The sequence below is a fragment of the Bemisia tabaci genome, chromosome 3 (genome assembly GCF_918797505.1).
Source record: "Bemisia tabaci chromosome 3, PGI_BMITA_v3".
Lineage (NCBI taxonomy): Eukaryota > Metazoa > Arthropoda > Insecta > Hemiptera > Aleyrodidae > Bemisia > Bemisia tabaci.
The window spans coordinates 19,939,604-19,952,350 of NC_092795.1; the positions used below are offsets into that span (position 1 = coordinate 19,939,604).

Below are 12,747 nucleotides of genomic sequence, written 5' to 3' on the forward strand. Positions count from 1 at the left end.
ATGTGTAAAACAGCATGGAACTTAAGTAAAATAAAATGAAATGAGTGTGTTTACATTAAAGTGATCACCCTAATACTTTCCACATTCAGAGATAGAGTGTTCATCAAACCCAACCAAGGCGCATTTTCGCCATTTTAAGATATTAATGGAGAAACATAATTTCTTTTTTTTAGACTGATGTATTTGGTATCTGTCCTACCATTTTCAACTACAAAACTGAAGGCTCCAAAGTTACTGTGTCAAAAACACGTAATTTGAACAGTTGTGGTCATCGTGAAACATTGGACCTTGCTTTCCTGTCGACACCATATTACAGTAAATCGGTGAGTCATCGAATTATTTACATTACTTCCTGACCTTGCCTTTTGTAATCACATCTTTAATCAAAGTAATTTTCCTCTTTGAATTATTATTCTGAACTTTAAGGAAACTACATTCTCACAAACTGTGTCATCCCAAATAAAGGCTTTGGTCCTCCTCAAATTTAGGAACAAAAATTTAGAAATTCACCGTATGAAAATTATAGGACTGACTTTGAGGTGCAATTTTGGATGACTGTTAATTTTTCTACCTTGTATTTTCTTTTGCAGGACTTCCAGTCAACACCTTTGCTGGCAGCTGCATATAAATCAGAGCAAAATATTGATAATGGTGTTTTGAAATCGGCATCATCCAAGGAAACTTACAACTATAGACCTCTTGCCTCCGCTGAATCTGGTGCGGAGATCACAGTTGAAACCAAACTCAGCTTTGTATCGAAGGCAGCAGGAGCTGCTCCTGCATGTAAGCACCCCACATTTTTCTACAAATTCTATCCATCATATTAGTCGTCAATAAACTTTTCTCGGAGGGCGAAGTATAAAAAACTGCAAGAACGGACTGAACCTATCAGTTACCCACCTTAAAATGACCATCCGTCAGTATTATGAATTTCTTCATGCAGAGTCCTCCCTCCTTTCACCCTCTGAAAAGTAACTATATAGATTTTTTCACTTGTCTCACATCCTCCATTAGCTTATTGTGTACTTTTAGTGGAAGACAAGTTTTTTGCATGGTTTTTCATATATTTCAAGTGAAATTCAATTCTCTATTAAAAATTCAGGGTAATGGTCTAATGGTGAAACTTGAAATGATATTGGTTCGAAAATTAGATATCAATGTGCAGGTACCAAAAGAGCAGCTAAAATACGTTTTCATGTTCATGATTCATCCTATTCTTGCCTGAGTGATTATTCTACAGTTAATTACATAAGTATTCTATCATTTCGTGATATTAAGCGTTTGCCTGTAAACATGGTGAAACTCAAATTTCCCACTACATAGTTGATCTTCCAGCAAAAGTAACTTCAGTTTCTCAAGTATGAAATAGGTTTTAAATTTTTGTTTAACTTGAAGAAGTGGACATTCACCTATTAATTGTTTTTTTTTTTTTTTTTTTTTTTTTTTTTTTTTCGACAGTGAAATCTGCAAAAACTGGATCCATCATTTTCCAAGCTCCTCTCCCTGCGGATGGAATCTCAAACTCAGATGCTATCATCAAGGCCTTGAAAGAAGTCGCAACATCCGTCGAACCAGCCGTCAGCTTCACTGCTGCTCGTAGCTTTGGTTCTCTAGTCAATGTATTGAGGCATGCCAAGAAAGCAGATATTCTATCAACCTTTAATCAAGTGAAAAGTGGAGCTGGCTTCCAGAATAAAGAGATTGTGAAGTAAGTTCTCCAATATAAATTATTCAAATTTTAACTTAATCAAATTGTGCTCTGCCTGAGAGCTGTGGTCTCATAAATTGTTCTATCTTTCAAGTTGCTAATACCAACCATGCAGGACAATAGTGTGTATTTCTAGGCATCCACTAAGTTGTGCTTTATTATTTGGATACTTAAAATGGCACTGAACGAAAAGTATTCGAAATAGCTTTGGCTGTTCGAGTTTTGGGAAAGCCAAAAACAAATTTTAGTATTTGGGAGAGCAGTTTGAGAATAAAGACACTGGAATTCTGTTGAGAGAACACAATACTTTTCATTCACAGTACTGGATCACAAGAGGTGGAAACTTAGCACTTGGTGAAATGTGACTTGTGTGAGCTTAAAGAATGACATATAGTCGCAGCGGATGGGCGATATGAAGTAAGTCTTATTTGCGAACATACCAGGGCATGTAGGGCTAGAAAAGCAACTCTTTGGCTGTATTACATCAACCATCTGGTGCACAGATAAAAAAGATATTAAACAAATGAGATGGTGCGTCTGATTGTATACAAGCATCAGCGTAAGGCCTTAAATGCTTGTCATGAAGAACTTGAAAGAGAGATAGAAGAAATTAGAGAGAAAAGGATAGATAAAAAATCTGTCTTGGGGCAAATTGAGAAGAAAACGTTTTCCTTCTATTTGGACGCATTGAACCAGAAAAAAATTATCTCTTTGCAATGAATTTTCTTCAATTTTATCCAGTCTTCAGTCAGATTTATTTTACATTAAAGCATCCTCTTAAATTCATCATATCAGCGCCTCCCCCCCCCCTTTATTTTTCTTTATCACTGATGATGCTCTCTAAATTTTTTCAGGCAGATATTTTTGGATGCACTATTTCGTGCAGGTAGCTCAGAAGCAGTTGAAGCTGGTGCTGAGTTACTGAAGAGTAAAGAAATCAGTGAAGCAAATGCTAAACTTTGGTACTTGAGCTTTTCTTTCACAAAACATGCTTCTCCAGCAGCCCTCAAATCAGTTGCAGTAAGTGATTCATAGTTTCTGAGTGCAGACAATAGGGTCTAAATATTACGAGTGTTTCTGCTCCAACTTTTTGATTACTCCTTCAAAAACCGTAAAATTCCAACATGGCAGTTGATTTAAGGAGTTCTCACCTAGAAAAAAGTGGCTCTGAAACATTGTCACAATATGCTGCCAAAACTAGCAATGCAATAATTTTGTAAAGTTATTTCTGGCAGTTGATGGGTGGGTAGAATGAAACTCCATTATTATTATACTGTGACTGTTCATTAACGTCTATGTGTTAGCCTAAAAAAACCAGACATGATCATTGGTGTGGGTTATTTTTTAAAAATTATTAATAGCACTTAAAGAATCTCTCTTTGATAGTTTATTCATTTATGAACAAGAAACGCTGAGATCCCCTCAAATGCCAAGATGCCAAGGCAAATATTAAAGAAGATGTTGTCCTCTGGGGGCATGATAAGCACTTGATGGTTTCTTATCTTATCAATGCAAGCACTTTGGATAAAAGTTGTGAATGCCTTTTTGACAGGCAAAATGTCCCCTAAGAGGTTTTTAAGATTTATCTCAAATAAATTGGTAATTGTTTACATACTGTTCGCAAGCAGCTGCTCCGCTGCTGTCCAATATTGACCAAGGGCAATGACACAGTTGTCAGCAGGCACAGTATCTATCAGAAATTAGTTGATAGCAAATGACGGTCAAAGTAAACAATTCCCAATTTATTTGACATGGGTGGAAGTAATTTATGTATGAAACGCAACACTTTCTGTAAGTCTACAATCTCCTACCATCAAAATGCAATTCTGTAATTAGCGCAATAGTCTAATCAAAAACAGATAATACTAAACTTGTGCTATATTGCATCTTAGTAACAGAACATTTTTGAAATAAAGAAGAACTGATGTTATACAGCATCCTGATTTATGCTAAATACCTCAGCAATCTACAAATTTTCCCCCCTTTTTTGACCACCCGGCCGGCACATACCTAAGGATCTGTTTTGTTTTCTCAGTTCTTGCATTTGATAGCATACCTTATTCCTCTTTACAGTCAATCTTGGACAACAAGGACATTCCACGCCAAGCCTATCTTGGCATTGGTGCTTTGGCCAACCGCCATGTCCGAGAATACGGTGTGGAAAAACCAACAGAACTTGATGCTCTCCTTGCAAAGCTTGCAGCCCCCTTGAAGTCTGCTGAAAAGGCCAACACCATTGAAGCAGAGAACCACGTAAGTCACAAAGTGCTAAGCTTTATTTTTTAAGTTTACGATGACTTCGACTTACCACAAATATAATTCATGCATGCTTTATTTTCATCTACTTTTTCTTGTGAATGGAGTCCTTTGTTCTCGCAAAGGTGGTATTTTACTCTCATTTTTTTCACTTTTCTGGCACTGTTGCTTCCCAAATCTTTCTTTATGTCTATACTTCTCAGCTTTCTCATTACCAAAATTATTTTAAATCACCAAGTTGCACTTCTTTATCGGTGATAAGTAAAGATTGTTGCTTTATTTGAAAAAGTTACCAAAATGTAGTGCTCCAGAAGTAGATAACAAGTGTATGGAAGTGTTAATTTTTAATGGAAAGAAAAACTTTCATCTTAAGGACATTTTCCATGCATTTATCATGAAAATGCAATGATTTTAATCTTAAAAACGTTTCTCAACCTACCTTCAGGTCATTGCCAGTTTGAAAGGTCTTCAAAATGTTCAGTACTTGTCTCAAGAAGTTGCTACTTCTGTTGCCAAAATTGCTGCTGATCCCAAAGTTCGCAGCAGAATTCGAAGCGTTGCCATTGAGACACTCAAAAGTGATCCCTGTCAGAAAACGGTAAGTTCACGAATCATTATTTTAAAAAAAGTTAGTGGATGCACAAAAATACATACCATTTAGCACTCAATGTTTGAAATTCTCAAAGGTAGAAGTAATTGGTAGGAATGTCTTACAGTAAGACCTCGAGTTATCGGATTTCACGGGACCGGAGGCCGAATCCGTTAAGTGCGGAATCCACTAAATCGCGCTAGTTGGTCCTGCTGAAAGGACCGAAGGATCGATCCGTTAAATTGCAGAATCTGTTAAATCGCGATCCGATAATTCAAGGTCTTACTGTAGTTGTTATAGTCTACAACACATAAAATGGCGGCTGAGGGGCGGAGCTATGTGAGCATGATCTATTGTTTGAGGTTTGATCAACTGCGGTAGTCTCAGGTTTCTTGAGTGTAGCTAGATATCTGCATTTCAGTCTTAAATACCCCAAGCAGTCACTAGCTCCACCTCTCTCACCGTTGCTTTTCGTGTCATGGACTATAATCAAACTTTTTAATAATTACATCTTACCAACCTTTTCGCTGTAAACACCACCCGGTGCATATGAGAGTGGCTCATCTTGCAGCCATATTATCAGGTTCAGGCCTATAGTTTATTTTCATTGGCAATGTTTCTTTCATCATTTTTCAATTGAAGATCCAAAAGACTTCTTGGTATTAGATTACATCATAATTGATGAAAAGTCATTCAAAATGATAGCTCTGAATGGGAGTTCTGTGTGAAAGCTAGTAAATCACATATGCTCTCTTTCTCTCTTTTTACCAATTTGCCTGCGAAGGCATCGTTTGCTCGTTCTCTCCTCTAATAGAATTTTCCTTTTTTGTTAAGGCCAAAGAAACTGTAACAAACATCTTGAAGAACATTAACGAAGATTCTGAATTGCGCATCAAGGCTTATCTAGCTTTGATTCAGTGTCCATGCAGTCAATCAGCCGCAGCTCTTAAAGAAATTATCGATAAAGAAGAAATCAAGCAAGGTGAGTCCTCTGTTTTTTAATCTCTTTCTCATAACATGCAGTTATATTTGGCAAAAGTTGATCGATCTGTGAATACTTTATCTTGTGTTCTTTCTCTCATTTTACCTTTTTATTTTTTTATTTTTTGTTTGCACAGATACAATTTCTGTGCACTCAATTTTTTTTTTTATAGTTAGTGCGCAATGTCCCTTTTTTATCCTGTATTGTAATGACCCTCGAAAGCCGAGAATACAGGATGTTTAAACTACATTTTGCAATAAGGAACTATTATTTTTGATTCACTGTAGAAGCAACATGTAAGCCACTAGTTTTTCTATTCAGCTAGCTAGGTAAGCCAGAAATTTGCAAACTGTAGGCTATTTAAGATTGGGCGTCTTGTTCGGAGCATGGAGGAAAATACTCAATTTTTTAGCATTTTTTCTTTAGACAAAATTTAAACAGTTTTAAATTTATCAGTATTTACTCAAATTCTTAACTTCCTCTCCAAAACTCTCTTCTCAACAACATTTTTTTTGGGGAGTTTCTATTTTCTCGGTTAATTTTTCTAATTGTTTAGTTGGAGGATTAGAAATACATAATTTTATGTATCCTCAGTCTATCATTTTGTATGTAGTTAATCTATGAAAAGGACACAAGTTTTAATCATGATTATTCTGTATTGATTTAAAAAAAATTTCGTCACTCGGAAGAACATCAACTAATTCATCTCTCTTCTCTCTATCCCTGTTTTTTTCTCCCTGGCTGTTTTCTCGCCTTTCATCACTCTTAAAATAATTTTCATGTTGTCATTTTTTTTTTCAGTTGGTTCATTCATCGTTTCTCACCTTCGTCACTTGCGAGCCTCTGTGAATCCAGACAAATTTGAGCAGAAAAACAGATATGGTGGTATTGTTCCCGCAAGGAAATTCCCCATCAATCCTGCTAAGTACTCACACTCTGTTGAACTTTCGTACTTACTGGATTCATTGAATGTTGGCATTGCTGGAGACGCCAATGTGATTTACTCTCAACATTCTTTCATTCCTCGTTCCTACAGCTTGAATCTCACAACTCATGTTTTCGGCCAAGCGTTCAACTTATTTGATGTAAGTACATGTGATAGTCTTAATTTTATTCAGAAAAAATTCTGTAAATCAAAATTCCTGAAAGTCAATCTTACATAACTGTGCACCCACCAATTTGTGTATCATGTGTTTAAGAAGGAGGGAAAGTGTTTGATTCACGCAAAATAGGAAGATTTTCCTCAAGCGAAAAAGCGCTATCCACCTACAGCCAGATGGAAAGAATCCATTATCTGGATCCAGTTCCCGTGCTGCAGGAAATCCATTCAGGCCTAATTCCTCCATACAGCTCTCTAAAAGGAAGCACTTAAGTCCTCACATTATTTTGCCAATTAGGATCAAGAATTTAAGAAGTTATGAAAATTGAATCTGTGTTTTGGAATCTTTTATATAACTTCCAATGTTTTGTTTATTTACAAATTTTGGTTTCCCCTCGCAGCTTGATATTCGTAATGAAAATCTGGACTTCTTATTGGAGAAGTACTTCGGACCTAGAGGCCATTTCAAGCGCAAGGACATGGGCGCTCTATTTGAAGATGGGTACTCTAAAGCCTCTGGAATCATCGATCAGATCAAAGAGCGTTATCAGAAAACTATTCGTCCAAAGCGAGCTGTGGCACAAGCAGATTTGGATGCACTCGCCAAGAAGGTAAGCTCATCATATTTCCATTGCTAATTTTCATGATCTGTGTTCTCAGTAATGCACCGTTAATGACAAATTGCCGGAATATGTCTTGTGGAGACGGAAGCTTAGAGTTTACCATAATGACATTTTCGTCTTTCAAGTACTATGTTTGAATATGAATCCTCCATTCAACTGCCCATAAAATAGTACTTCACACAGTGATTACATGAAAGTTCACATATCCATCTACTTTTGTTCCTTAGTGCTTATCATGTTTGAATTTTTTAGGTCGATCTTGGGGTGGATGCTGGTTATAATGGATTAGATTTGGATGTAGCTCTGAAGGTATTCGGAACAGAAATCACATGGTTGGATTATCACAGTGACAAAAGTGCTATTTCATCTGGAAAATTGATTGATGAATTTTTCGACGGAGTTGATGCTTCCATTGACAAAGCAAAGAATTTCGAGGTAATTATTTTATTCAATCCAGTTTTTGGCAGAATTTTCTATTTATTAACTCAACAATACTAACAATATTTCAAATTTGGATGACATTTTATTTTCCTCGATTGCTTTCAAAGTCTATTTTTGAGTTTTCCGGCCTAGACAACTTGAAATAATCACGCATTTAATCTGATTCAAGAATTGAGAGGCCTTCTTGTACGATGGCAAAATTTAATTTGCTGGAACAAATTGATTGACCATAGTTAAAATTCAATGCCTTATCCTAAATAAAATATATTGGTCTCTAAAATTTTGTGGAAAATCAATTTCCATTAGTATTTTTAATTTGATTTTAAGCTGCCGCTAATGCTTTAATGCAGAATATCTGTTTATCAGAAAAAATCTCTCACCAGGATTTTCAGTAGTTAATTTTTTTTTTTTTTTTTTTGTATAAGATGAGAATTAAAATATAGAAAAAAAATGAGTAAGATGTTTTGGTATTTGGTCGTGTATGTGGAAGAATTTCAAAGAGCTCATCAAAAGCAGCATCTTTAATGATATTTTTCGATTTTTCTGCTCTGCAGTACGACTACAAGAAACATTTCACATTTTTGGACAACGAACTGAGCTACCCCACCGGTCTTGGGTTTCCCCTGAAAGTAAAAGCCTTGGGAAGCAGTGCCATTAGTGTGAAATTTGATGGAAAACTTGATATCCCAGCTTTGATCAAGGATCCTCAAAACGCCAACATTCGATTCCAGTTAATTCCAAGGTATGTGTAATTTAATGTGGTTGATTGAACATGAATTGGAAAATGTTTTTTATCAAGATAAATTTCAAAATTGTATGTGTCTACAAATAGAGGAAACACCGACGTATTCATAAGGATTGCATATTTGGACCGCGTTAAACAGAAAGGAACCAAGCCACATCAGCTATTGCCAAATTTAACAATGACATTTTATTTTATACGAGCAAACGTTTGTGCGGATTCCTCTGAAAATTTTAAGGAATTTGCTTTGTATTAGGGAAAAAATTCACTGAAATTTGCACAAGAATTCGCACAACCGTTTTCATGTAAAAAATTTAATTGCCCAGTTAAATTTGGCAATAGCTGATGTGGCTTGGTTCCTTTCTGTTTAACGCGGTCCATTTGTCCATATGCAAATGAATGAATGTATTTTTATTTTATTATATGGTGTATAAATTTCCAACTATTAATAAGTTCTTAAATTCAACTGCGTTATCAACTGCATTAAATTTTCTCATTTCTTTTACTGTGTGTTTTTAGTGGTGCTGTTGAAGTCTCTGCATTGCTCACTGTTGATGCATACGCAGTTGAAAGTGGAATTAAACTTGCAACCACTGTTCACTCAGCAACTGGAGTTGATGTAACAGCAAAGATTTTGGAAGGATACGGAATTGATGTTAAGCTTGGACTCCCTGTCAAAATTCAAGATGTTGTCAACATCAAGTCGGAGGTTTTCTCAACCAGTGCTGTCCGAGGCCAACCTGAAGTCGACGTTCCTGTTAAGTTTGATGTCAAAAGGTAGTTTAAATTTTTCAGCCCAATTATTGGAAGCTAGTCATTTTAGCCCCAATTTCCTATTCCACTGCAAATTCCATCATGAAGAGCCCTTTTTCCCCAAAAATTTAGGACCGACTCCCTATAGTGACACTCTTATCAACTTTCCCTCGTCCCTTTAACTCTAGTTATTCTGTCCTCATGATAATATTGTTTAAAAAATAGAGAATGGGTTTTTTTTAGCAAGTGACTATTTATTTAGTTGACCTTTTTACAGTTGCTTAAAATTCTTTGTAAAACTCTTTTCGATGATACCGTTTTCACTCCTCGCTAAACTCATTTCTAGTTTGCAAAAACCTGAAATAAGGTAAATTAGGGGGTCCTGTTGTATTCGCACTGATCACGAATTCCACTTGAAATAGAAAAATGTGTACCAATAAAGAAAAACTTCTGTTGCAGGCAAGAATTTGGAGGTTGTTTTGATCAGTTGTCGCCAATCGTGGGCCTGACCTTCTGTGGAATTGTCCAGTTCCCTTGGGACGGATACAAAGTGCTGAACCCCATTTTTGGTCCAACAAAAGTTAACCTCAGAATTGAAAAAGAAGATGATACGCTGACCAGTTACAACTTTAGAGCTTATTACAACACCAAAAGTAAGTTTTAAAGTATGCTATTTAAGTAGTGATTGTTGTTTTTTGTTATCCTTAATTATAGATTTTCAGCTCAAACCGCGAGAAAATGGTTCTGTAGAGATTTAATCAACTTTGCAAAGAATATGGTATTTTTATATAGTCTCAAAATTATTAGGTAATGGACCATTACCTAATAATTACAATAATACAAAATACTAATAATACAACCATTACTAATGGTTGTAAGCGATGAAATTTTTTTTGCCTGTAACCTCTTTTTAAAAGTAGATTGTTTCCGACATGCATACATGGTCTTTTTTTGTATTTTCAGTTTTTTGGTGAAAAAGCATGATTCTCTCAAAAATCGTAAAATAAGTGAAATTAAGGGTGCCAAACAACTGTGGTCTGATTCTGTCTTGATCCCAAAGGAATTAATTTGAAATACTTGAAACAATAGCCAGACCTTGAACACCATGCTACATTGTTTTTCGCGGGTGCATTTTTTTCCTTTGTTACATCAGCTTTCACTCATTATGAATAGTCCCTCAATTCGACTCATTTCTCATCCAGTGCCTTTTTATCTTTCTCCTTCCAGAACCAAATGCTAGATCTTTCGAAATCATTTTGGATACTCCTAACTCTCAGACTAACCGCAAATTGGCTTTGCTGATTGATGGCGCCACAGAACCCAAGAAGTCACTATCCGTTAGCTTAGATACACCATTTAAGAAAGTCTCATTCTCAGGTGAGCTTTCTAAAATATTTGGATCATTATCTCCTTGCTCCTTTTTTTTTGTACAAAGTGGGGAAAGGATCTTTGAAAACACTTATTAATTACAAGTAATTCATTTTAAGTATGAATTTGAAGTAATGTCTCTTCAGTTTAACCAGAATTTTGTTTTTCTCTGTATTGAAAGGTTGCTCATTTTTATAAGGAAATAGGTACAAAAAAATTTAAAAAATCGTTTGTGACATTAATGCTCACAGTTACAGAATTTCCTGGGTTATTTTGAACAATTTACTCGTATTGTTCAAATACGCCAAAGTAACAATCTGTGAGCTTAAAAATGCTTTTAAACTGAAGGATTTTCTTTTAATATCTGAAAATTGAAGCATATCTATCGTGGAACCTCAAAATGCTCTCTCTTAAAGTCAGGAGAACCATCTTAAGTCATATTTTTCGGAGGTGCTAACTTATTTAGTACAGATTGTGGAAAAAAGTTTGAATTCCTAAGTATCACATGATTAAACAATTAAACTACATTTATTAATGGAATGAATGACTATTTACGTAATATTTTCCAACTTCTCTCCTCCAGGGTTTGTCACTGACACAGAAAAAGAAACTTCGCTGACTGCCAAGTTCCTGAATGATGATGCAGAATACTTTTTAAGAGTTGGTGCAGACATCTCTGGAAGTCCAAATTCTCGACGTTACGAACCAATCTTGGAGTATCGTGCCCCTGAAGGAAAAGAAAGATTGCTTGGACGCAACAAAGGAGCTTCTAAGGATAAGAAGCAACAATTGTCAGTAGAAGGTATATGTCCACTCCATTACATCAGATTTTTAGGAAGAGCTAGAGCCGAAATGATTAAAAAAAAAATAAATAAATAAATAAATAAATAAATAAATAAATGAAGAAAAATTAGGCAAACTTTCTATCAGAATGTGCAAAAGTTTAATTTTTAGCATTTGAAATCACATTCAATCACAGGGTCTGTTTTATATAAGAATTTATTTTAGTTAAAATTCTTTGGTTAATTATGCTTGATAATTTTGATGTTCGGAAAACTACTTTCATCAACATTCTGTGCTTGTCCTTTCAAATGAAGTTTTAATTATTAATTATTAACTTTTAGGAGCTGTAATTGTTGACAAAAAGGACAATTCACCTTACCGCAAGTACACATTCAGCCAATTAGCCATCATCACCCAACGTGGGAAGTACGTCACTGATGGTACCATTGTGTACGACACTGGCCTTTTGGAGACGGATCTCAAAGTCACTAATGAAAAGATAGTCTATGTCATCAAAAATAAAGCCCAAAAACTCTCAAACAACCACTACAAAGCAGATGCTCAACTGTCATGCTCACAATATCCTGATTTTGCTCTTGCCGTAAACTGGGAGTACAAACGCACTGATAATCACGTAAGTGTTACTTTCACGTCTGAATCAATTCTCCCCTCCTCCGCGTTAAAAATGCATCTCTGAATCATCATTGCTACATTTGTCCCCTTTTAGTGAAATACAATCGACGATTTTCTCCTCTCTGTGTTATGCTCCTCCCCCTAGTAGATTTTGCACTTTACAAAGAGGAATTGACAAAAGCGCCATTAATATTTGAAGATTGCACCTCTGCCCAGTTGGAGGACCGGAAAAAGTATTCATTTCTTTATTTGCAGCTTAGAAATAATTGGGGCTCTAAGAATCATTTAGCACTTTGATATTCTTTTTACAGCCCTTCTAACTAAAATCTGTTCTGGAAAATATATCTGTTTTGGCAACTGATAGTGTTATTGGAACCATTTTTGCAAACTCTCGCAACCTCTTTTCGAATCAGCTCTGGTTCCCTATAAGCAATGCCTGCAGGTCAGCCTATGAAAATTTGGCTAACACGTAATACCACACCTAGTTACTGGTGGTAAGCAGAGCCAAGTGAATAGAACCATCTATTGTTGAAGGAGAGTAACGCTGATACTTACTTTTGCGGTCTACTGAGCAACGCACCTAGGCTCATCAAAGATATAATACCTACATTTCAACCCTTAAAACGCGACCTGAGCCGTTCACTTTTGGTGGACTTCCTCCTGTCTTTTCATGGCATGAATATTATCAAGGGAATCACTCTGTGTTTATCAAACCTATTTTTAAGTTGCTCATTATTTCTGAATACGATTATGTCAAGCAGGAACTATTT

General features: G+C 35.7%; 1 protein-coding gene across 1 annotated transcript in view; it reads left to right on the top strand.

The window, feature by feature from the left end:
- The window catches only part of apolpp (retinoid- and fatty-acid binding glycoprotein apolipophorin), a 51,995-nt gene that overhangs the window by 7,289 nt on the left and 31,959 nt on the right, over positions 1 to 12,747 (top strand). Inside the window, 16 exon segments of the mRNA XM_072297978.1 lie at positions 174 to 323; positions 591 to 783; positions 1,459 to 1,708; positions 2,563 to 2,728; positions 3,782 to 3,961; positions 4,410 to 4,562; positions 5,388 to 5,535; positions 6,337 to 6,620; positions 7,036 to 7,245; positions 7,510 to 7,692; positions 8,253 to 8,440; positions 8,960 to 9,217; positions 9,653 to 9,846; positions 10,421 to 10,570; positions 11,145 to 11,363; positions 11,686 to 11,978. Of these exon segments, the coding sequence (XP_072154079.1) occupies positions 174 to 323; positions 591 to 783; positions 1,459 to 1,708; positions 2,563 to 2,728; positions 3,782 to 3,961; positions 4,410 to 4,562; positions 5,388 to 5,535; positions 6,337 to 6,620; positions 7,036 to 7,245; positions 7,510 to 7,692; positions 8,253 to 8,440; positions 8,960 to 9,217; positions 9,653 to 9,846; positions 10,421 to 10,570; positions 11,145 to 11,363; positions 11,686 to 11,978 (3,219 nt within the window).